Consider the following 24,353-nt stretch of genomic DNA (forward strand, 5'->3'; position numbering starts at 1 on the left):
TCTCTCATAGCTTACAGTAGACAGGCCACTCAATTTGTCAAAATGAGGTTTAAGAAAATTCCACCCTTACTCTAGAATACCGTGCTCATTGTAAAGACAAAGGCAAATATTGTTATGTGCAGCCCCAATTCTTTGAAAATTGAGAACTTCGGGGTGCCGTGTTTACTTGGGTACATTTTCCTTTGTAATGAACAAAGGACATACATGGGAAGATATAGTTTAACTGCATGGTATGTCCCTAAGCTCAGTGCTTCATCACCACATTCCCTCTTCCGGTGAAAATAGTCATGAAACCTCACCCACACACCTTTTCGTTCAGTGCTACCTGGGATGGAAGTATTTTTAGGGGTACCAATGAAGCAGCAATGTGACCTTAGAAGCATGTGTTAGGACAGCCTTTTCAATACTCATAGGGGATATGAGAATTGTTTCCAGCATCCTGTGGGACTGCAAGGGATTATGTTGATAGAATTATGTATCTTAGATCAGCTGTGATTCCACATTGCATCTCTTGGGGGTTCAAGAGTTCACAGACTCATTAGGGATCCAGTCTGCTTTGCAGATACGGACCAACTCCTGCGGGCTTTTCTCATGTCTAAATAACACACTACATAAATGCATCCTATGTGTGGTTTGTATGTCTTGCAATATAGGACCACTATCCATGACACAGGTTTATAATCATGAAGCATATGAGATACATTTGCAGATTACATTTGGCTGGAATGAAAAAACGATGGCTGGGAATTAAAAAAACAATCTGTTTTGAGGGCAATGGTTTTTACACATTGTCATGACCTGTAGCTACAGCTACTGTGTAGTGGAATGCTGTGACTCACAATTCCAGGTAAATTGCATTGTGCACTTGCAGTCTGTACCCTTCAGATGGGAGCCAATGAAATAAACCAGCTGGTCTAGGGTCAGTTAGGCAATTATCTCCCATGAGAGGGAGTAAAGAGTCTCAGTATTTGCCATAGCAACCTCATATCAAATTGATTGAAGAGACAGGAAAGTGGGCTGCAACCCTATACACGTTCTAAATTTAATATAATATACGTTTGAGTAAACATAGATGGGATCCTACTTTTCATCATTTTATGAATGACTGTTTGCACAATGAGGATAGAATAAATAGGATAGAATTCCGTCCTGGACAAATATTTGTTATATGAGTACAGAAGAGTACCCACAATATAAACTGTGTGTGAGAGAGTAAGAGACAAAGACTTGTGGGAGCTGGAAAAATGCAACGTCAAAGAAACAAATCTCAGTTCTAACTTGTGGAATTGTACGAACTTAGACTGCATGCAACCCAGTGAAGTGAGAAGCTTCTGTATGCAACTGATTTGGCCCAAAGGTGCTCTGAGGAGACAACTTAAGTAGATAGACTTTTGCTGCCACCTGAGGTGCAGATGGAATTTTTGACTGGGAATCGAAACCCCATGTCTCACCTACAATATTCATCATGGACTGCACTGTAGGGCTCGTCAACTACTTTTCCCTAAGCAGAGCTCCCTGTCAGCAATAGGGAATAATAGTGTATCAGACTGCAGGCGTCTTGTCTACTATTCTGTCAGCTTCAGGCCAAACCAATCCCAAACCTATAATAAGGGTTTCTCTTGACACTTCAAAACATCATTATAAACCACTAAGAGCTTGACTTCAGTAATCCATGCTGAAGTTCTGTTTTAAGTTCTGTTATAAGCGGATGGTGCTGTGGTCTAAACCACTGACTCTCTTGGGCTTGCTGAGCAGAAGATCGGCAGTTCGAATCCCCGCAACAGGGTGGGCTCCCGTTGCTCTGTCCCAACTCTTGCCAACCTAGCAGTTCGAAAGCACGCCAGTGCAAGTAAATAAATAGGTACCACTGTGGCAGGAAGGTAAATGGCATTTCTGTGCTCTCTGGTTTACGTCATGATGTTCCGTTGCACCAGAAGCGGTTTGGTCATGTTGGCCACATGACCCAGAAAGCTGTCTGTGAACAAACACCAGCTCCCTCGGCCTGAAAGCGAGATGAGCGCTGCACCCCATAGTCATAGTAACCGTCCAGGGGTCCTTTACTTTTATTTTACATATAAGCAAGTCTGTTCTGGCCAAACCCCCTGCAGAGGACAATGCAGTATGAGAAGAACAAATTCCATTTTCTTTGGAATTTGTATCAACTAAATTATATCATCTGCTTTGTTTATATCTGTGTGCCTCTTTCTCCATTTCCATCTGAGAGAAAAAATAGAGGATGAGACACTGAAGTGTAACTGCCCACTTTCCAGTCTCCTCCTTACCTCCTCTATGCTTTTTTATTTGTCTCAGCTAACACTGGTGGAAAAATTAAAATCATTTCACATATAAAAGTGAACCTACGTAATCCAAACTTTCCAAAATTGTAGCTCTGTGAGGGGTTTTGTTGGAAGCCTCCCAGAATGACTGGGGCAGCCCTGTCAGATGGGCAGGCTATAAGAAATATATTATTATTATTATTATTATTATTATTATTATTATTATTATTACACAGCCATCCTTTGAGCTTCCTACTTCCCAATATTTTGCAATGCAGTTATCCAGCTAAGTAATGTGAACAAAAATGCATATACTGAGATAAAGTGTGCATAGAAATGCATAAGTTACTAAAATAGCATTAAGAATGCATTATATTACGGAAAACTGCTTTGCAAAAACAAGTATTAAGCTAAATCACATGCAGAAATGTATACATGGGGCGGGGGAATTGCGCTACAATGCTGGTGAATTTTCATGACTTTTTTTTTATAAAAAAAAGCATTGATATGGAAACATGGAAAACTGAGCAGGAAAACAAGGAACTGACGGGAACTGAAATGGACAGATTTGCCCATTCCTACTCTCAGTGGGCTTCAGCAATGCTTTGAAGCCTCCAGGCTGTTGGGTCTCCTCTTCAAGAACCACTTCCTTTGCCCCAACTGATTCCATGTTCTGTGGCTACTGAGCATGCTTGTGGCTGGATTGTGCCATTTAGCTTACACGGAACCAGCCCAGCCGTTAGGTGGGGTGAAGCTGCAGCCGCCACCACTGCCACCTCAGGTGGCACCAATTTTCAGTGAGATCTTGTGAGGTTTCACTGGAAATCTGTGGGATCTTGCCAGAAGTTGGTGCTGATGCCACTTCTCTGCCACCAAGAGAAGAAGTAGAGCAGGGCAACAATTCCTGTTTCAACCCAAGCAGCGAAACAGGATGCCAAAGACCTGTGCCTGTATCGGAACTCACCCATGAGCTTTGCAGAGGGAAAGGTAGTTGAGAACATGGTATTATGCTTTTTTTCCTAGCAATATACTAGAAAATTATAAGATTGTTCACTTAAGAATTGCTTTCCATTTCATCCAAGCTTTCACATCAGCTTCCCAAGTATATGCTTTTTTCTTTTCATTTTTGGTCATTCTCGCCTCAGTTCTCTACTATCCTCTTATTACCATAGGATGGTGTAAATACAGTTCTCAGACTACAATAAATTAAAACACAGGCCCAATTCAAACCTGCAGGGGGGGAAACCACATAATATAATTATCCTTCAGACCACCACAGGTAATGGGCTGCATATTTTTCCAAAAAAAACATACCCTGCATATATTGGAGGCTAGCATGTCAAGGAGAAAGTTTTCAGACTAGCTTTCTTCCTGGTGTGCTATCCAGGTGCAGGATTTTGTTTGTTTCGTTAGAAACACCGGAGAGCATTCAGAAAAGCAAATCATCACCTACAGTTTAAAGTGGTAAAGCCCGAGGCAAATCATATTGCTTGCTTTGCTTGAAAATGTAAATCAAGTCCATGACATTCCTGTTCTTTACAAGACTATTATTTGGCTTAATTTGTATTCATGACTCCCGTCTGAGCCTTAAAATAATGATTCCTCCCCCCTTTAGTTCTTTAATGTACTAAGCATTTAAATCTCAAATCCAGTATGTTGCCCCATTTCTTTCGGTCTGTGCAAGCACATTATAAAGAAACAAATTTGTTCAAAACCATTTGGCCAACAGCACTCACCAGCCCGGATTTGCTTGGAGGTCACAATAAATATGCAGTTCAGCAGACATCAGAGCCACCAAAATGACAGGCAGGGGAGCTCTAGCCAAGAAGCAGCAAAGCTGGCTTCTTGCTTTCTCACATATTTCCCCCAGAAGCTGTTTAATCTAACAGATCCAACTTCTGTTTGAATGTAATCTGCAGTAAATTCAGAGGTGACCTGCAATTCATCTAACTTTGATTCCCAGCATTTCCTGAAGTGGGACATCTGATCATTTGAGGGATGAGGGGACAAGATAGTGCAACTTACGTTAGGAGCTAAAGAAATGGGGCAGATGAACCAAAACTGCAGTTACCTCAAACTTCCTGTACACTTGAATATAACCATTTCCTGTGCTCTAATTCCCTACACATGGGACACGGGTGGCGCTGTGGGTTAAACCACAGATCCTAGGACTTGCCGATCAGAAGGTCAGCGGTTCGAATCCCTGTGACGGGGTGAGCTCCCGTTGCTCAGATCCTGCTCCTGCCAACCGAGCAGTTTGAAAGCACGTCAAATGCAAGTATATAAATAGGTACCGCTCCAGCGGAAAGGTAAACGGTGTTTCTGTGCGCTGCTCTGGTTCTCCCGAAGTGGCTTAGTCATGCTGGCCACATGACCCGGAAGCTGTACACCGGCTCCCTCGGCCAATAAAGCGAGATGAGCACCGCAACCCCAGAGTCGGCCATGACTGGACCTAATGGTCAGGGGTCCCTTTACCTTAATTCCCTACACAATACAAGCAGAGTTCTGCCAGGCTAAAATATGGGCTATAATCATCAGTTCCTGTCGGGACAACAGTCTTTTCAGAACAGACCCAGGACCTATTATGCTCAGGCACATCTTGGGTGCTCCAGTCTGCAGGTTTTTAGCCTTAGCCAGTCATGGTTTTACTGCTTTCCCTGGGAAAATGATAACTTATTTTTCATACTCCAGATATAGCTGGATGTGTGCATAGATGCATGCATGCACACACATCCCACTGTGTTTTGTCCACACTAATGGGAATGCATAACAAAACCAAATAAACAACGGAGTAATGAAGCACTGAAGCTTGCTATTTTAGCATCTTGTTTATGCTTTTTTCATTAAGCCTACTGTACAGTTACTGGTTGTTGTTTTTTAATGTACGCATTTCAGTGTGAATGAAAAATCACTTTTAACACCACCACCACCCTACAAAGCACTGCTAAATGTTAGCAATCAGAAAGAAAACCGTGAAGATGTGTCCAAAGGAGGAGGCTCAACTGCCTGAAACACCATTGTTCACATCGAAACCACATCTACACCTGCGCATAGTGGACAGCTGCTCCAGTCGTTTACTTTTGCGAGCTCTCCATACGGAAGAAGTACAGGGAAGATACATAACAATTGGACGGCAACTTCTTGTAGATGCTCCCTTAAAAATGAGTTAAGAAAATGTGTAGAAGCATCCCAACACACTCACACAGCAATTCACATAGAATGGGGAGGTTGTGCAGGAGACCAGTGGCTGAGGCATGAAGGAGCGAGCAACGATTTCTGCATCAGCCCTCTAGCCTTACTCAGGAATGTTGCTTCGTGCATCCTGTTGGGAAGAACAGAGGCCATTGCATCTGTCTATTTAAAAAAAGGATCAGTCTTGAGTGGAGGGCTGGACTGAGTCACCGGGTCTGCTCTCATCTTACTTCAGCCAGAATGCCTTGGGTGCCCAGAGGCATTCTGGGCCAGGGAAGATGGCGGCAGCTCCATGCACACAGCCTGGCACACCTCCTCTAAGGGTCAGGCAGTACCGAGAGGAATTGCCAGCACTCCCAGCTGCAGCATCTTTCAGCAATGTTGCTGCTCCTCCTAGTCCTCACTGTGCTTCTGATGTGCCAATCTGAAGTTCAAGTTGCAGACTCTTGTTACTGGCCCTTCTCCTGCACATCTGACCACAGCCTGACAACAGATTTAGCAAACCCAACTTTTCTCACCCACCCCTCTTATTTTCATGCCAGGTAAGGTTTTTCCCTGGTATGCTTTGGGAAGAAAATAATTGAAGCACCTTAACTGGAAGCCCATTCATTTAGATCCTTCTCAGACGAAGGTGTATTCCCCAACGCATCTGCCTCTCGTATAAATAGATGAACAGGCTAATCTAGTTTTTCCTCAGAATTTTAACGTTCAAACCCACTTGTCATGGAATCAAAGAATAGTAGAGTTGGAAGGGACCCCAAGAATTCAACCCCCTTCAATGCAGGAATCTCAAGTAAAGCATCCATGGCAGATGGCCATCCAACCTCTGCCTAAAAACCACCAAGGAAGAAGAGTCCACCATTGACCGAGGGAGACCAGTCCACTGTCAAACAGCTCTTACCGTCATAAAGTTCTTCCTGGTGTTGAATCAGAAGCCATTGATTTGAGTCTTACCCTCCAGATTAGGATAAAGCAGACTTCCATGTGACAGCCCTTTAGATATTTGAAGATGGCTATCAAATCTCTCAGTCTCCTCGTTAAGCATTCTTCATAAGACTGGGTTTCCAGACCCTTGATCATCTTCCTCACCCTACTCTGCACATGTGGTCACCCAACATTACATGTCAGCCCCACCAGTTAACTCTTCTGCCGACAAGCACACAGAGTCCTATTTCTACACGTGTCATGCATAATACTATTGCACGCCTCCCCAATCTCCAAGAGGTCTGAGATTCCATGGATTACAGGTGCTTATCCAGGGTTCGTGTTTCCTTCTGAATAAAGGACAGCAGAGAATGTGGTGCCTTATGATCTATGGGAGGGATTCATAGCAGGGCCTTGCTTGCCCTAGAGCTGCTGCCTTGGATTCCAACAGAAATCTAACTGCTCTGACTCTCCCTTACCAGCTTCCTGCTTTGCTTCTAGCTCGCATCGCTCCACTGTCTGCTCTCAACTCTGCCTCTTTCCTTTTAAGTACCTGCAAGTTGAGGGAGGGGTTGCACCCATTTGTCTTCTCCCACAGAGCCCCTTCCTTTGTTCCCCTCAATGTCTCATCACCTAGGCCAGGGGTCAGCAAACTTTTTCAGCAGGGGGCCAGTCCGCTGTCCCTCAGACCTTGGGGGGGGGGTGGACTATATTTTGAAGAGAGAGAAAATGAACGGATTCCTATGCCCCACAAATAGCCCAGAGATGCATTTTAAATAAAAGGACACATTCTACTCATGTAAAAACACGCTGATTCCCGGACTGTCCGCGGGTCGGCTTTAGAAGGCGATTGGGCCGGATCCAGCCCCCAGACCTTAGTTTGCCTACCCATGACCTAGGCTGTCACCTCACCAGGAAGCTAGCCTGGCTATTCCAATAATTAGAAGCGGGGACAGGCATGCAGCCTCACCTCTAGCCCAAACTCCTAACAATCCATCTCTGGCCTTCTACAAGAACCAAGGCAGACAGGGTATTTCAATTCTAAAATCAGCCAGCCAGAGAAGAAGGTGGAAGGTGGAGAAGCTTCTTCATCAGAATCTCCCATAGGTTCACTGCCTTGATGGAGCTTCCCTGATCAACACAGGAGTTTTATATTCTGATTTTATCCTGTGGACCACACTGAGACCTGCAGAGATAGGGCAGTAAAGGTAAAGGTACCCCTGCCCGTACGGGCCAGTCTTGACAGACTCTAGGGTTGTGCGCCCATCTCACTCAAAGAGGCCGGGGGCCAGCGCTGTCCGAAGACATTTCCGGGTCACATGGCCAGCGTGACATCACTGCTCTGGCGAGCCAGAGCTGCACACGGAAACGCCGTTTACCTTCCCGCTAGTAAGCGGTCCCTATTTATCTACTTGCACCCGGGAGTGCTTTCGAACTGCTAGGTTGGCAGGCGCTGGGACTGAACAACGGGAGCGCACCCTGCCGCGGGGATTCGAACCGCCAACCTTTCGATCGGCAAGCCCTAGGCGCTGAGGCTTTAACCCACAGCACCACCCGCGTCCCACTTTAATAATCGCGTCCCGATTTAATAAATAACAATAATAAAAAACTTTTGGTGATGGTAGCTCTGAGCCTTTCGTTGTAGTTTTAAAGGACTTTGGGATCTGCCAGCTGCAGGCTCTTCTCCAGTGCAAAGTCTCACCCCCCTCACAGTTCTTCCCGTGGAAACAGCTGGAGGAAAGAATCACAGCTATTACTCCACACACCTTTGTCCAGGCCCACCTCTAGCACGTGCTCCCGATGGGATGCTTCCCTCGGGCTGAAAAAGGATCCCTGCCCCATTTTACAGGGACAAGAGCCTCAGCCCAGATATAACCATTCATAGTTCTCTGAGCCATATATTGTCCTCTCAGTCTGCACTCTACATGGGCAGAGAAACACATGAGAGAAGGAAATTCAGTCTGCGCTGCTTTCACATGCAGATGCAAAGCAGTTAATGATGCAGGAGCCCTGTTGTAAAAGCTGGCAACCCAGCTGTCTAAAAACCACCCAGTCCTGCCTCCTTTTTATAGCAGGGGTGGTCTACCAGATTTTGCTGGACTACACCATTCCTGACCACTGGCCATGCTGGTTGAGGTGGATGGAGATTGGAGTCCAACAGCGTCTTGAGCATAGCTCACATTTTGTAGCCTCGTTTTCTTTGTGGAGACATAAGCGTGCTCCAGCAAGACTTCCGTATGCCTTAAAACATTGGGGGGGGCAACCCCTAAAACAAGTTAATGCACATGACATTCTCAGAGGGAAACTGGGGGTTGCATAGTCTCTTTCTGTTTTGTTTTGTTATTTGCAGTGCTACATATTTTTGTGTTACGTTTTCCTATATACTGTTTCTGGGCAGAGGAATAACTTTCGGTGTTTGTAATGTAACACAGAAAGCCAACATCTCTTCTCCACCTCCACCCTCACCCCTCTCCTTAGAAGCATGCTGCTTCTAGGTTGACTTCATAATGCCAACCACAGTTTAAGCACAGTTTCCTACAAGCAATAAAAAAAGGATATTACTGATCTCTGGGTACCAGTAAACTCTAAAGTCTATGTTTATAAGGCTATTTATCACAAGGATTTATACCGATTGTAAAACACTGCAGGTGGAAGTAATAAAAATATAATAGGCCGAGGCAGCAATTCTTACTTGGGAGAAAAACCCAGTGAGCTTACTTCTGAGTAGACATACATATGATTGCACTGTAAGGCCAGTGCTTATTCTTTCTTTGGCTATGCATTCTCCAAAAAAGACATGTCAGTGCACAAGTATATATGTTCTAGCCATCTGTTTAAAAATGGGATGACCGTGTCAAAATAAATGAGGCTATAAATCACCATTTATAGGTCCTATATATATAATTTATAACAAAACCACATCCAGTTCAATTCATATGTTACATCATGCTTAAAAGACCCCCTCAACATTGATTTCCTTGTATGATGAAAAGACCAACAAAGAATAAAAAGCGCCCAGTTTTTCTGAAATATTTCTAAAGTTAATTCTCTCATCTCATAATTGTTTATATCCATGTGCCATTAAGTCCCAAATGTTCCTCTTCCACTGCTCTATGGAAGGTATTCTATCTTTTTTCCATGCCCTCAAAATGTAACCCAGGCTCAGAGCAATGCAACGAATAACCAAAATCTGTGCATTGCTCTGAGCCTGGTGCCTTATGTGTTTCAAGAGCACTATTACCTTATTGAATTGGAATATTTTCTTACAGAAAATATCTGTAAAATCTGTAAAAAAACAGGAAATCTGTTTATTGAGCATTCCTTGAGGTTTGATTGCACGGTGCTTATGTAGAGGTTAGGCTATGATTTTTTGTGAAGCAGCTATATAACAATGAGCATTGATCCTAATTTGCTTGTGTGGTGTTTATAACTCTTCTGGTTACTCATTAGTTCACATAATCTTCTGTGCACTTTCCCCTTACTTTCATCATCAAATCCCAAAGTGGATTTGTTAGGCTAGGGCAACAAAGCATTTAATTCAGTTTAACTGAACAACCTAAACTTCTGATATGCACTTGAATCCTCCTGCAAAATAGAGACAGTCTGGAGTACCCTTAACTGCCCGCTCCAAATAATTAAAATAATCCCAATGTGTGATAAAGTACCATTGGCTTTCTTGCATCTCCAGCAAATATCTGTTAGCTGATCTATCTTGTGTATGACACCATTTATATATTACTTTATTCAATCTCTGTTTGAGGCTCATTGCCATCTGCCTGCATATAGAGAGCCTTATCTCACCCAAAATCTCCACATTAAATTATTTCTTCCAGTTCTGTGTAGTCCTCCATCGCTCTTTTGTACACTTTGGAAAGCAAACTTATTTGTCTTCTTTTTTCCAGGCAGTAAAAGGTTTCCAAATGCTGTTAAATCTCTGCTTATAAATGCTCTCCTCATAGCAGGCTGTATATAAAAACCTGTAATTGAATTGCTATAGCTGAATGTACTCAGCTGCTCAGTTTGTGAAAGAGGGTAGATTCCTTTGCTTTGAATCCCCCCTTTTTTATAGAGGGTGTAAGCAGAAACAAAAATTTAAAAATCCTTCCAGTAGCACCTTAGAGACCAACTAAGTTTGTTATTGGTATGAGCTTTCGTGTGCATGCACACTTCTTCAGATATGCACACGAAAGCTCATACCAATAACAAACTTAGTTGGTCTCTAAGGTGCTACTGGAAGGAATTTTTTTATCTTGTTTTGACTACGGCAGACCAACTTGGCTACCTACTGGTAGGTGTAAACAGAGATTGTAATAGTAAAACTCTTCCCATTTATGTAAGTGTGAGGCGGCATTTGAGACCCTCTTTTCCTGAGATGGTCAATGGGAAGAGGTTTAGCAAACCCATGTGCCACAATACCATCATTCCTTAGATCAACAGTGGATACTTGGGGATGTTGTTGTTGTTGTTTAGTCATTTAGTCGTGTCCAACTCTTCGTGACCCCATGGACCAGAGCATGCCAGACACTTCTGTCCTCCACTGCCTCCCGCAGTTTGATCAAACTCATGCTGGTAGCTTCAAGAACACCATCCAACCATCTCATCCTCTGTCATCCCCTTCTCCTTGTGCCCTCCATCTTTCCCGACATCAGGGTCTTTTCCAGGGAGTCTTCTCTTCTCATGAGGTGGCCAAAGTCTTGGAGCCTCAGCTTCACGATCTGTCCTTCCAGTGAGCACTCAGGGCTGATTTCCTTCAGAATGGAGAGGTTTGATCTTCTTGCAGTCCATGGGACTCTCAAGAGTCTCCTCCAGCAATACTTGGGGATACGATGGCACAAACTACAAAGTTCCTAAACTAGTTTATAGATTATAAAGTATAACAGAAAGGGTGAAAGCGAGGTTGTGTAATTCACCACTTCAAATGAGTCCATCCTAACACAGATTTTCTCCTCTTGTGCTTTTTGTTTGTTTGTTGTGTATATTAGTACAAGTATAGTATATTAGTATATTAGTACAAGCATTTGCTTGCAATGTTTACTTAGACCCTTAAACTCCTCTCAAAAATTGTAGCACAAGGGCTGTTAAGTAGCAGATAGAAACTTTTAGTACATGCTTCATATAGATTGTTTTCAACCATTAAGATGCTAGCTATCAAGTTTGGCAATGAACTCTCATAACATGCATCAAGTTTTAAAACAGTGCAGGGTAGTCGCCATACTGTTTAAACTCCAGTGGTGCCTCTTACTCTTTAGTAGTCCAATTGAAATCCTTCAGATTGCAATGGTTTAAATTGCAAGCGATGTAACTTGATTTGAATATGATTCCCATCACTTCGGGAAATATGTTTGCCATTTGCAGTTTTGTCTGTCAGCGCAGGATGATGATGAAAGAGGGCACAGTACCAAACTTCTCCTTCTCTATGGCTCCTATTACAGGCACAGGAGCCATCTTTCAGTTTAGGACTTAACAGCCCTTTCAATGTAACTGCTTACAGCTATTATTCCTCTACTAAGGAAGAACAGGGTTACTTTGTCTAAGCTTAACAATTGAGCCTATTAGATAAGTCACCACCCATCTCTGCTGCTGGTTTGCCTTGTGCCTTTGAGGGTTTTTTTTCTTTTCTTTAATTTTTCTTTATAAGTTTTCAGTTATACACTCATAACATTTCCCATTCTTATACAGTAGTTCTTTTGAACTTCCCACACAGCATTCCATGACAGTTCTTTGCACATCTTAATTAACTGCATGTACAATAATAAAGGTAAAGGTACCCCTGCCCGTTCGGGCCAGTCTTGCCAGACTCTAGGGTTGTGCACTCATCTCACTCTATAGGCCGGGAGCCAGCGCTGTCTGCAGACACTTCCGGGTCACGTGGCCAGCGTGACGAAGCTGCTCTGGTGAGCCAGCACCAGCGCAGCACACGGAAATGCCATTTACCTTCCCGCTATAAAGCAGTACCTATTTATCTACTTGCACCCGGAGGTGCTTTCGAACTGCTAGGTGGGCAGGAGCTGGGACCGAACGACGGGAGCTCACCCCGCCGCGGGGATTTGAACCGCCGACCTGACGATCGGCAAGTCCTAGGCACTGAGGTTTTACCCACAGCGCCACCCGCGTCCCCATATGTACAATAATACCTTAACCTTATTTTCCACCTTCCCATAAACTTTGTAATGTCAACTGCTGGTCAAAAGGCAACCCCTACCTGGGATTTATATTTAAGATCTTTTTTTTTCTTTTTTTTGGTAAATATTCCCCTAAATACTCCCTTGAGTTTTATTTCTATTGTGATTTTTCATGTGCTTCATTATTAAATCACTCCAGTTGTGTAAACACAAATAGCAGAGATACTGGGGCATTTTTTTTGGCTTGGATGAAATGAACCTTGTGTGGGCAATTTATACCCCAAAGCTTGAATGTAGCAGCAAAAAATCCCCTGAGCCACATACCCACCTGCTTATTCATTAAGGGCAAGATGTATCTAAGGGCAGGTGGAGTCATATGGGATGAAGCAATCCTTCAGATATCATAGCCCTAGCCGCTCAGGGCAGGGGTCAGCAAACCTTTTCAGCAGGGGGCCGGGCCACTGTCCCTCAGACCTTGTGGGGGGCTGGACTATATTGTGGGGGGAATGAACAAATCCCTATGCCCCACAAATAACCCAGAGATGCATTTTAAATAAAAGGACACATTCTACTCATGTAAAAACACGCTGATTTGCAGACTGTCCGTGGGCCGGATTGAGAAGGCGATTGGGCTGGATCTGGCCCTCAAGCATTAGAATCATAGAATCAAAGAGTTGGAAGAGACCACAAGGGCCATCGAGTCCAACCCCCTGCCAAGCAGGAAACACCATCAGAGCACTCCTGACATATGGTTGTCAAGCCTCTGCTTAAAGACCTCCAAAGAAGGAGACTCCACCACACTCCTTGCCAGCAAATTCTACTGTCAAACAGCTCTTACTGTCAGGAAGTTCTTCCTAATGTTTAGGTGGAATCTTCTTTCTTGTAGTTTGGATCCATTGCTCCGTGTCCGCTTCTCTGGAGCAGCAGAAAACAACCTTTCTCCCTCCTCTATGTGACATCCTTTTATATATTTGAACATGGCTATCATATCACCCCTTAACCTCCTCTTCTCCAGGCTAAACATGCCCAGCTCCCTTAGCCGTTCCTCATAAGGCATTGTTTCCAGGCCTTTGACCATTTTGGTTGCCCTCCTCTGGACACCTCCTCTGCCCTCCTCCTTAGTTTGCCTATCCATGGCGTAGGGCTTTAAAGGTCAACAGCAGAATTTTGAGTGTCAAGTCCCGAAGCAAACAGGGAAGCAGTGATACTGACATGGGAGAAACGTTACACTTATATAGGAACAGAGCCCTTCACAGTAGCCAGGATCTCAGTTTGGGGTGATTACAAAAATCATCATGAGGTGGCAGAATATGGTTGATTAGAATTGACCTTGGTTGACCCAGCTATGCAAGTGAAAAGAGCAGCCTGGCTTGTGGTGCTTGGTGCCTCACTGGTCCATGGCATCTCTGTTGCTGGCCTTCTCCTCATGCGAGTGCCCTGCTTCCACATTCCTCCATGTCATGGAGGAACCAAACTCAGGAACTAAAATCAGGATATCTTGCTGTGGGGTGAGAGAGAGGGAGAGATTCCAAAAATAGCATGTTTACTAGATTTTTGTTTAACTGATAAGTCATTGTGAAACAAGCATGTTCTGTCTTTAATCAGCCTGCACACTTTATATTCCATAGATTATTGGGAAGCCTATTCAATACATCTTTCCCCATGCAAGGCTGAAATTGCCGAGGGACCCAAAGGACCACTCTGTTTCAGGTAAAGCAAGCAAGAGCATCTGGCTTCACAAGAATATGGATTATATGGCATGCAAATGAAGTATGAGGTGACTGCCATCATATAGTAAGCAGTTGTTCATCTTGGATAAGTATCAACACTCAATGAGAACAGAACGTGATACATGTTAGATGCAGTGTTAGAAACTGAGATATGAAAGCGAGGAGCTAAATGGCACCTTAAACCTAGGATATGGGTTCTTCCGCTGCCCACCACCCTAATATTCTTAAAAGGGTCTTTTCTCCAGTCTTCAGAGAGTAGCTGGAAGTGGGGGGGGTGGTGGCAAAAAAAGGTCCTCCTTTCCTTCCACACTGCAGTTTTTTAATCTGAAATCTTAGGCACAGTACTGCGCCCAGAGCTCAGAAACTGCTTGCCCTAATGAAATCCCCTGTTGCAAAATGCACCTAGAACAAGGGGAGTTACAGACATTGGTTAGGTGCAACAGTGCTTTATTAAAAAATAAGTTAAACACTATGTAAATAAATAGAGAAATAAATACTTTAAGAACCATGCTTCTTGGGGACATGCAAATGACTGTTTGTCTGTGTATATATATCAATTTGTCTCCATTCCCTCTTTTCTGTTGATTGGATGTTTTAAGCCTCCCTATTGTCAAGGCAGAGCCCCCTGCCCAGCTAACACCTCAAGAGTTTATGCCTCTGAACCAAGCCCTTCAACAGAATGTTGTTGTTTTTACATAAGCTGGTGGGGTGCAGTTCTGATTCTTCTGAAAGAAAAGAGCTCAAACCAAACATGTTCAAATGAAATTTCAGGTGATTTATATGATTTGCATATATTAGAGTTTGTTGGAAAAAAACATTCATATGTTATTTAAGTGCACTGTAAAACTAAATAATGATGATGATGATGCCTATACACTAAGGAGTAGGGCAGAACAACCAATTCTGTTCTTTGTGTATTGAAACATGTGAATTAAGTTTAAATGCTAGTTATTTTTTGTTTCCTATGAAATTATTTGCCTATGGTAATGTGTTGCTTGAGATCAAGTTCGGAGCTCAGTTAAAAACATGCTCAATTAATTGCCATTCCTCAAGCTTTGAAGCAACTTGAAAGGATTTTATCTAAATGTATAAAATTCCCTTTGAAATGTTTTTTTCTCCAACAAGAAGTTTCATGATAATCAGGAGGTCAGAGTTTTAAGAAGATTTCCTGTGGAATTCATTGAGCCTCTTGCTTATTGCTGACTGGTTTTCTAGCATAACAATCAACTCTCTGAAGAGAGGGAGAAAATAATAGAATTAAGAAATCTGCACTTAGGTATGGAAATTCAAATTCAGACATTTTTGGCTACTTCTCACACCTCTCTTCTCACACTAAGGATCACTCTCCCAGTATATATACCTGAAGGTAGTTTATCATGGGAATTTCCTTTTTCCACAACCACTGGAAACCTTCTTCTGCCCCAGCTGCAACAAAAGATGTCTCTCCCCTATCAGCCTCTACAGCCACAGCAGGAGCCACAACTCTCCCAACAGTTTGACTTCACCCCCAAAGGCGCACTCCTCCATTGTCCCCCGAGACAGACGGAGGCCAACAACTTCGCAGAACATTTAATCGCACAATACATACCATATTTGGTTACTATCATAAATTTCACTTGAACACATTTGCAAAATATCCTGATTTGTGACAGAACAGGGGGAGATGGAGGAGAAGCGTTTTGGGCCCATGTGTGAGGGCAGGAAGGTCTGGAGGAGGTTTGCAAGTGTGTTGAGCTCAAATGGATGCAGCCAGTATGTGCAACAACTTCGTGGGTGTGCTCACACTTTGCTTACCATGTAAAATGAGCTCGTTACCAAAAGGCCCATTTACATGAAGGTCTAATTTAAGATAAGCTCTGCTAGATCAGGCCAAAGGCCCATCTATTCCACTCTCCTGTTCTCACAGTTGCCATCCAGGCACCTATGGGAAGCCAGACCTAAGCACAAGAGCCTTCCCTCCTCCTGTGGTTTCCAGCCACTGCCCTGCCTTCCACAGTGTGTGTGTGTGTGTGTGTGTGAGAGAGAGAGAGAGAGAGAGAGAGAGAGAGAGAGAGAGAGAGAGTACTCCGATAAAAACGGAAGATAACTTAAACGACTGCAAGCCTGTGCAGTTAATGCTGGAAGACGGCCCTGAGCAATTAGCCTTTTATGACTTAATACTGTAATCACATTTGTGATTCTGGCTTTTATCTCAGGAATTCCCCCCCCCCACACACACACACACAAACCCCCCCCAAAAAAAAATTTATTGGGAACATATAAATTATAAAGATTGCGGGCTACATTAAGCATGCATGAATTGCTATCATATTAGTACTTAGATTTCTTAATCTCTTTAGTGGAATAAAACTACCATTACCAATTTTGCTCAGATGAGAGATTGGTGAAATTTTATTCTGCTTTCTGGGAATATTCAGGGCGTTGACGTTCTTTTGCTCAACTTGTATGAAGCTTTTTTTTTTAAAAAAAAGCCATGGCTCGCAAGCAAATTAAAAGCTCGTCCTGGTTTGGCATCTCACCTTCTTGACATCAATCACTTTCTGTAGTTCACTTTGTATGATCATGGGCAATAACTAATAATGATATCTCCTGAATAGACAAGGGATTACACAGCAAAACAAACTTTGGTTTTCTTACATCAGTGAGCTGGCAGATCATATTAATTCTTGCATCACTTCTCGGTCTTTTGGCTAAGGACAAGTGTAGTGTGTGTATTAGTTCTTGTACAAAATAGGGAAAAACTAGTTATTCAATGGTATTTACTATTTTACTGTGGTGTTTATATCATTGTTTGTGTTTTACATATATTTGAGTACTTTAGTAGGAAACCAGCAAGTAAGAATGAAAACAGAGAAATATTGATCACTACTGCTGCCTATTTTCTATACATTTTTAATATGTGTGTGCTTTTTTCCTTCCTGGATGCAGGCAACGGACTTGGGATCCGAGTCGTAGGAGGGAAAGAAATTCCTGGAATCAACGGCGAAATTGGTGCTTACATTGCTAAGATCCTGCCTGGTGGAAGTGCTGAGCAAACAGGGAAACTTGTAGAAGGTAAAGTACCTGTCTTGTTCAAAGCTATTCAGGAAATGTGTGCAGAGATCACCTATCCTTGAGGCGAAACAGAGGGAGTCCTGGGAAATACAAGACAGGGGACCTAGTCATTCCTCAACTATGGGATGGAAGGCTCTCCCCAGAGAGGCTTGTCTGGTGTCAAGAGTACTAATTTTTGGCAGCCGGCAGAGGCATTTGAGTGCTCAGTTTTTTCTCCTCTGCTTATTAGTTCACCATTTTGGTGGTGATTATATTGATGGAGTTGCAGAAGAGAGGTTTCAGTTGTTGGGAACTGGCATATGACCAGATTATGCTTTTAATTGTATTTTGTTGTATGAGAGAGATTTGATGTAAGGTTGTAGAATAATAAATAAGTATGAAATGGTTAAAACAGCAAGATCACCACAATGAAGTCCAAAACACAAAGAGCTAAGGAGATAAATGAATCATGGGAAATCAGTCTCTAACTGAGTGGGGGTCCCTCTGGGTGGGTCCAGGACATGGCTAAAATCTCTTTATGTGATGGGGTGGTCCCCACTGCCTTTTCTAAGGAAGGCCACCCTGGTGAGGAGATTTCACCCCTCCCATATCCAAGAATCTCCTGAGGAGTCTGCTGATTCTGCAGAGAGGAGGAGGCGTGTTCTGCTCTCTACTAATTCTGCTCCAGCACCACATCAAAGAGTGAGTCGGTCAGTGAGTGAGTCGGTCAGTCAGTCAGTGTGTCGGAGAGAGAGACTGAGTGTTAGAGATTGTATGTTTAGATAAGGTTGCTGTTAAGAGCAGCTGCAGACACTCAGTGCGGCTTAGCATTCATTTATGCTTAGGCTCATTTAGCTCTGTATATAGTTGTATAATAGTTGTAGATAGAATAAAGAAGATATTCTACAGAGCTGCTCTCCGAGTTGTTTATATACTCTGCTGTACTCTGCTGTGCGACGACTGTCTACTTGTGGAAGTGAATCCGGTGCTCACAACTCTAAGCTGTGAGTCCACAGCACTTTGACCTGTTCCTGTGCAGAAGGTGGTCTCTGGAAGTGCTACCCAGCTCGCCTAGCCCAGTCGGGGCTGAAGTGGATGAGTCCAGTTAGTGGCACTGGCTCAAGGGTGATGCTGACATCTGGATCCAATAGTTATTGACAGCTGCACCCAGTTGCTAACTTCTACTTCTTCTTCTTCTTATTATTATTATTATTATTATTATTATTAAAATGTCTATACCGCCCTATACCTGCAGCTCTCAGCACCCCTGCTGATTCTCCTTGATCTCTCAGTGGCCTTTGATATCATTGGCCATGCTACTCTATGAGATCGGCTTTGTGAGTTAGGCATGGGAGGCCCTGGGTTGCAGTCGTTCTGCTCTTACCTACAGAGCAATTCCAGAAAGTAGCATTGGGTGACTTCCTTTCAGCCCCTTGGGAGTTGTTCTGTGGGGTGCCATGGGGCACTATTTTGTCCCCAGAGCTATTCACTATCTATCTACAAAGCCATGCAGATTGTTCACTGGGAGATTTAGCATACAGCTCCATTCCCCTGCAACATCTGGATCACGAGCTTCTGTGCAAGTCCTGGACTCATTAATGGGCAGGATAAGAGCCAACAAGCTGGACCTGAATCCCAAGACAGAAGTTTTGTGGGTTCCTGGTTCTGGGTGGGCTGCAGTCCCTCTGAACAGGTACATAGCTTGGGGCTACTCCTTGATCCAGTGTTGTCACAGGATGTTGATTTCCCTTGAGTGTCTAGGACTGCCTTTTACCAGCTTTTGCTGTTACATCAGCTGTAACCATTCATGGGCAGGGATAGCTTGGCAACAGTGGTCCATGCAGTGGTCCACCTCTAGATTTGATTACTGCAATGAACTTCACAGGGGATTGCCCTTGAATTTGATATGTAAGCTAAAGCTAACGCAAAATGCTGCTGCACAGTTGCTTTCTGGGGCAAGCTATGGGCAACATGTGACACCTCTGATGAAAGGTGCCAACTTTCTCCCAAACTAGAATCAAGATATTATTATTGGTATATAATGGATGTTTAGTTCTTGCTGGATTTTATGCCTTAATACTGCTTTTATGACCTGTATTCTGCTTTATATTCTATTTCTGTAGTCCACATTATTATGCTGGTATATTGTTTAGTTGTATTTTCCTATTTCATAGAATCATAGAGTTGGAAGAGACCACAAGGGTCATCGAGTCCAACCCCCTGCCAAGCAGGAAACACCATCAGAGCACTCCTGACATATGGTTGTCAAGCCTCTGCTTAAAGACCTCCAAAGAAGGAGACTCCACCACACTCCTTGGCAGCAAATTCCACTGTCGAACAGCTCTTACTGTCAGGAAGTTCTTCCTAATGTTTAGGTGGAATCTTCTTTCTTGTAGTTTGTATCCATTGCTCCGTGTCCGCTTCTCTGGAGCAGCAGAAAACAACCTTTCTCCCTCCTCTATGTGACATCCTTTTATATATTTGAACATGGCTATCATATCACCCCTTCACCTCCTCTTCTCCAGGCTAAACATGCCCAGCTCCCTTAGCCGATCCTCATAAGGCATTGTTTCCAGGCCTTTGACCATTTTGGTTGCCCTCCTCTGTACACGTTCTAGTTTGTCAGTGTACTTCTTGAACTGTGGTGCCCAGAACTGGACACAGTACTCCAGGTGAGGTCTGACCAGAGCAGAATACAGTGGCACTATAACTTCCCTTGATCTAGATGCTATACTCCTATTGATGCAGCCCAGAATTGCATTGGCTTTTTTAGCTGCCGCGTCACACTGTTGGCTCATGTTAAGTTTGTGGTCAACCAAGACTCCTAGATCCTTTTCACATGTACTGCTCTCAAGCCAGGTGTCACCCATCTTGTATTTGTGCCTCTCATTTTTTTTGCCCAAGTGCAATACTTTACATTTCTCCCTGTTAAAATTCATCTTGTTTGTTTTGGCCCAGTTCTCTAATCTGTCAAGGTCGTTTTGAAGTGTGATCCTGTCTTCTGGGGTGTTAGCCACCCCTCCCAGTTTGGTGTCATCTGCAAATTTGATCAGGATGCCCTTGAGTCCATCATCCAAGTCGTTGATAAAGATGTTGAATAAGACCGGGCCCAAGACAGAACCCTGTGGCACCCCACTAGTCACTCTTCTCCAGGATGAAGAGGAACCATTGATGAGCACCCTTTGGGTCCGGTCAGTCAGCCAGTTACAAATCCACTGAGTGGTAGCATAGTCAAGACCGCATTTTACCAGCTTCTTTACAAGAATATCATGGGGCACCTTGTCAAATGCCTTGCTGAAATCAAGGTAGACTACATCCACTGCGTTCCCTTCATCTACCAGGCTTGTAATTCTGTCAAAAAATGAGATCAGGTTAGTCTGACATGACTTATTTTTCAGAAATCCATGCTGACTATTGGTGATCACAGCATTCCTTTCTAGGTGCTCACAGATTGTTTGCTTAATGATCTGCTCCAGAATCTTCCCTGGTATTGATGTTAGACTGACTGGGCGGTAATTATTTGGGTCCTCTCTTTTCCCCTTTTTGAAAATAGGGACAACATTTGCCCTCCTCCAGTCTGCCGGGACTTCGCCTGTTCTCCAGGAATTCTCAAAGATGACTGCCAGTGGTTCTGAGATCACATCTGCCAGTTCTTTTAATACTCTTGGATGCAGTTCATCTGGCCCTGGAGACTTGAATACATCTAAACTAGCCAAGTATTCTTGTACTATCTCCTTAGTTATTCTGGGCTGTGTTTCCTCTGCTGAATCCTTTGCTCCTATTTTATTGTCAGTGGAGTTGTTCTTTGTTGATTGCAAGCTGCTTTGTAGAGGAAGTTGCTCAAAAAGCTGGGTATGAAAATAAAAGAATAGGTGTCATGGCAAAGGTTGGCAGCTGAGAACTTGCTCTGACTGTAAGCAATGAAAGGGACTATAGGCTGGCCACAGATTACATGTGCCATGTGAAAAGGAGCCATGTGCAGCCAAGTTTTAACGCCTTCTCGGAGAAAGGTGGAAGGGATTGTTTTGCCACTTTGTACTCTTCTCCTTCCATTATTTTTCTGTGTTTGCCTCATCTCCCCTTAGCAGCTAATTGTCCCTGCTAAAAATGATATTATAACTATCAATTACCACTGAACTGTGTGGCGCTTTTGGCCTCTTGGTCTATTAAGGGGCAATTGCACTTTTTTAAAAAAGTTGCCATTGAATCCAATGTGCTAGCAAAATCTGGAGGTTCTAGCTCAGGGTATCTTTAAAGATTTTTTATTATTATATCTTAGAGGGTCATTGCATACTTTTAGTTCTTCATGATTCCAGAAATATTCCTTGTATCAAAGAGACTTTTTTATTATTCTTTCAACGTTCTTAGAGCATTGTATTCTATTAATAGTGTGCTGGTCTTGGTGGAAAATATAATACACTGCAAGCTACTGTGACAGAGTCTAGTCTTAAGGGTGAAATATCTATACTCTTTTCATCTATATTTTAAGAATTGGTCTGGCAGAGACATCTTGCAGTAGATTCATGCAAACTGTTTGATGAGGCATGTGGCTTTAAAAGATCAGAACATCTTGATATTTGCCAGTAGAACTATTTCAAGAGGATAGGGAGCCCTTTTAGTCTCTTGCATCTAAAGCAAAAAGGATTCTTGTGGCACCTTAAGAACAAATACATTGTGCATAAACTTCACAAGGTGCATGAGGCCATCCAGAATTACAGATAATAATTTACATGGTATGTGTGTGTGTGCAAATAGTGAAGTCAGAAGGAAATGAAAATATTGCAGAAGGAGAAAAAGAGTATTCAGAAATCAGTACAGTTCATTGCTTTCTGCTTCATTGTTATTTTCAGCAACATTTTCGGAGGCTGTTGCTAATGATGAACAGACTGTAATGGCTTGTTGGTCTGTCAGTATAAAATTACAGGTTTTTTTGTACCAGCCAGAACATTGTTTTGTCCCATTCTCTGGCTAAAGAACTTGCACATACTTGGGGCTCCTCCACACTTTACTTTATCCCACAGTTTTCTCTGTTTGTCCCATGGTTTCTAGGCCACGGGTCTGAGAGCTTTTTCCTTTGTCCTGCCGCTTTCCCCAGGAAAACCCACAGTTTTAATACTAAATTGAATCAAACGTCAGTCCACAGGCATCAGCCGGTCAACCCGAGTGACGTTTGTGACGATTCAGCAGTAAAGCTGTGGGTTTTCCCAGGGAAAGTGGCAGGACAAAAGTACAACCTGTTGGACCCGTGCCTGGAAATCACAGGACAAACAAAAGTTTGGATGAGCCCTTAGAAGCCTTATATTGTCTATTGCTGCAGATCTCAGGATGGAGCCTTCACACTTTTTAATGGGTTTCAAGGCTGTGTTCAAGTGAGCCCTGGCTTCTAAACCCCCCTTTAAATCCATATCAACCAAAAGGAAAGAATTCACTTTAAAACTCACCTACAGGTGGTACCTAAAACCAAGGAAGCTAGCACTAATACACCCAGGAACCTCACCAAAATGCTGGAAAGGGTGCACCTCCACAGGCACATACCTCCACGTGTGGTGGGAGTGTCCCAAAATCCAACAACAGCCATAAAAGAAATATACAAAATAACTAAGCAAGTACAGTGGTGCCCTGCAAGACGAATGCCTCGCAAGATGGAAAACCCGTTGGACGAAAGGGTTTTCCGTTTTTCAATGCGCTTCGCAGGACGAATTTCCCTATGGGCTTGCTTTGCAAGCCGAAAATGTCTTGCGAGTCTTGAGATTTTTTTTCGCTCCCCACCCCCTTTTTCTAAGCCGCAAAACCGCTAATAGCCTTTTAGCAGCTAATCCGCTAATCCCTTAAGCCTTTAATAGCCGCTAATAGCCGCTAATAGCGCTAATCCGCTAATAGGGTTGCTTCGCAAGACGAAAAAACCGCTAGACGAAGAGACTCTCAGAACGAATTAATTTCGTCTTGCGAGGCACCACTGTATTGGAAATAACACCAGAACTGGCCCTACTAAACATCTTCCAAGACAATAACGCCCATTTACACCGCAAATAACTTATAAACCACCTACTCTCAGCAACCAGAAACATCATAACCAGACACTGGAGAGACCTATCAGGAGTAAGCATGGACCAATGGTACCAAATAGTATGGGAAACAGCCCTACTAGAAAAATTAACCAATAAACTGAAACTGACACGGGGACAAATAGAAGAAGAAGATACTTCACCCCTGTATGGCTCCCCTTTATCACATACACAGCCCAACAAGACAGTGACAAGAATCCACCAACAGCATACGGATCAATATGGCTAACCTGATCAAAAACATCCACCAACCCCACTCACACATGAAAACAAAGTTCACCACAGCCAATCACAAATGAACAACCACACCCTAGGCCAACCCCAACCTCTCTCACAACTAAAGGAACACAAGTGAATAGCAAAGAGAACCTGCACAAGCGACACTGACACAAAACCCCACACATACATCAAGTAAAATAGAAACATCGCCACCCCACCCCACCCACCATTCTCCCCTCCACCTCTTTCCCCCTTTTCTTCCTAAAGTAACACTGATGTCTCAAGAAATGAAACTGATCTGCAGAAAATGTAACTTGAAAAAAGAGGCATTGCACATACTTTTGTAAACCAAGAAATCTTTAATAAAAATACATTTTTAAAAAGTGAGCCCTGGCTCATATTGATCACTGACTGCATACATCAAAATATATTACTAGGTGGGAAATCTAGCTGTGTGTGCAGTTTTGTAATGTTATGCCTTGGTGTTCCAGAGATGAACTTCCCAGCAATTACTGGTTAACAGTCACAAAATGAGCTGTGTAGTTGTTTGATTTTCCCAGCAAGACTGAAAAGTGATGGAGTTTCATATGGTAGCCATGTGTTTGGTAGCCCCTGATCTCTGCCTCAGCCCCATCAGCCACATAGGGCAGCCCTCTATGTGAGGGTCAGCTTGGCAAGCCACAACACGCAACTGGCAGGTTGCATTTTGCTCAGTGGGTCGCATATTCTTCAGATGAGTATCTGGCAAAATTTTAGCCGGTTTATTATTTGCACCATATCCTTTCTCTCACC

The 24,353-nt window shown here is 43.3% G+C and overlaps 1 protein-coding gene across 2 annotated transcripts in view; it reads left to right on the forward strand.

Annotated features, from left to right (window-relative positions):
- PCLO (piccolo presynaptic cytomatrix protein) overlaps nucleotides 1-24,353 on the forward strand; it is a gene marked incomplete at its 5' end in the record, with an annotated part of 246,970 nt that overhangs the window by 154,072 nt on the left and 68,545 nt on the right. For both annotated transcript variants that reach the window (XM_083440693.1, XM_083440692.1), the window contains 2 exons: nucleotides 14,143-14,224; nucleotides 17,173-17,298. In XM_083440693.1, coding sequence (XP_083296819.1) covers nucleotides 14,143-14,224; nucleotides 17,173-17,298 — 208 coding nt within the window. The remainder of the gene's footprint in view (nucleotides 1-14,142; nucleotides 14,225-17,172; nucleotides 17,299-24,353) is intronic.

The sequence above is a fragment of the Podarcis tiliguerta genome (assembly GCF_965153285.1).
Source record: "Podarcis tiliguerta genome assembly, chromosome: 5".
Lineage (NCBI taxonomy): Eukaryota > Metazoa > Chordata > Lepidosauria > Squamata > Lacertidae > Podarcis > Podarcis tiliguerta.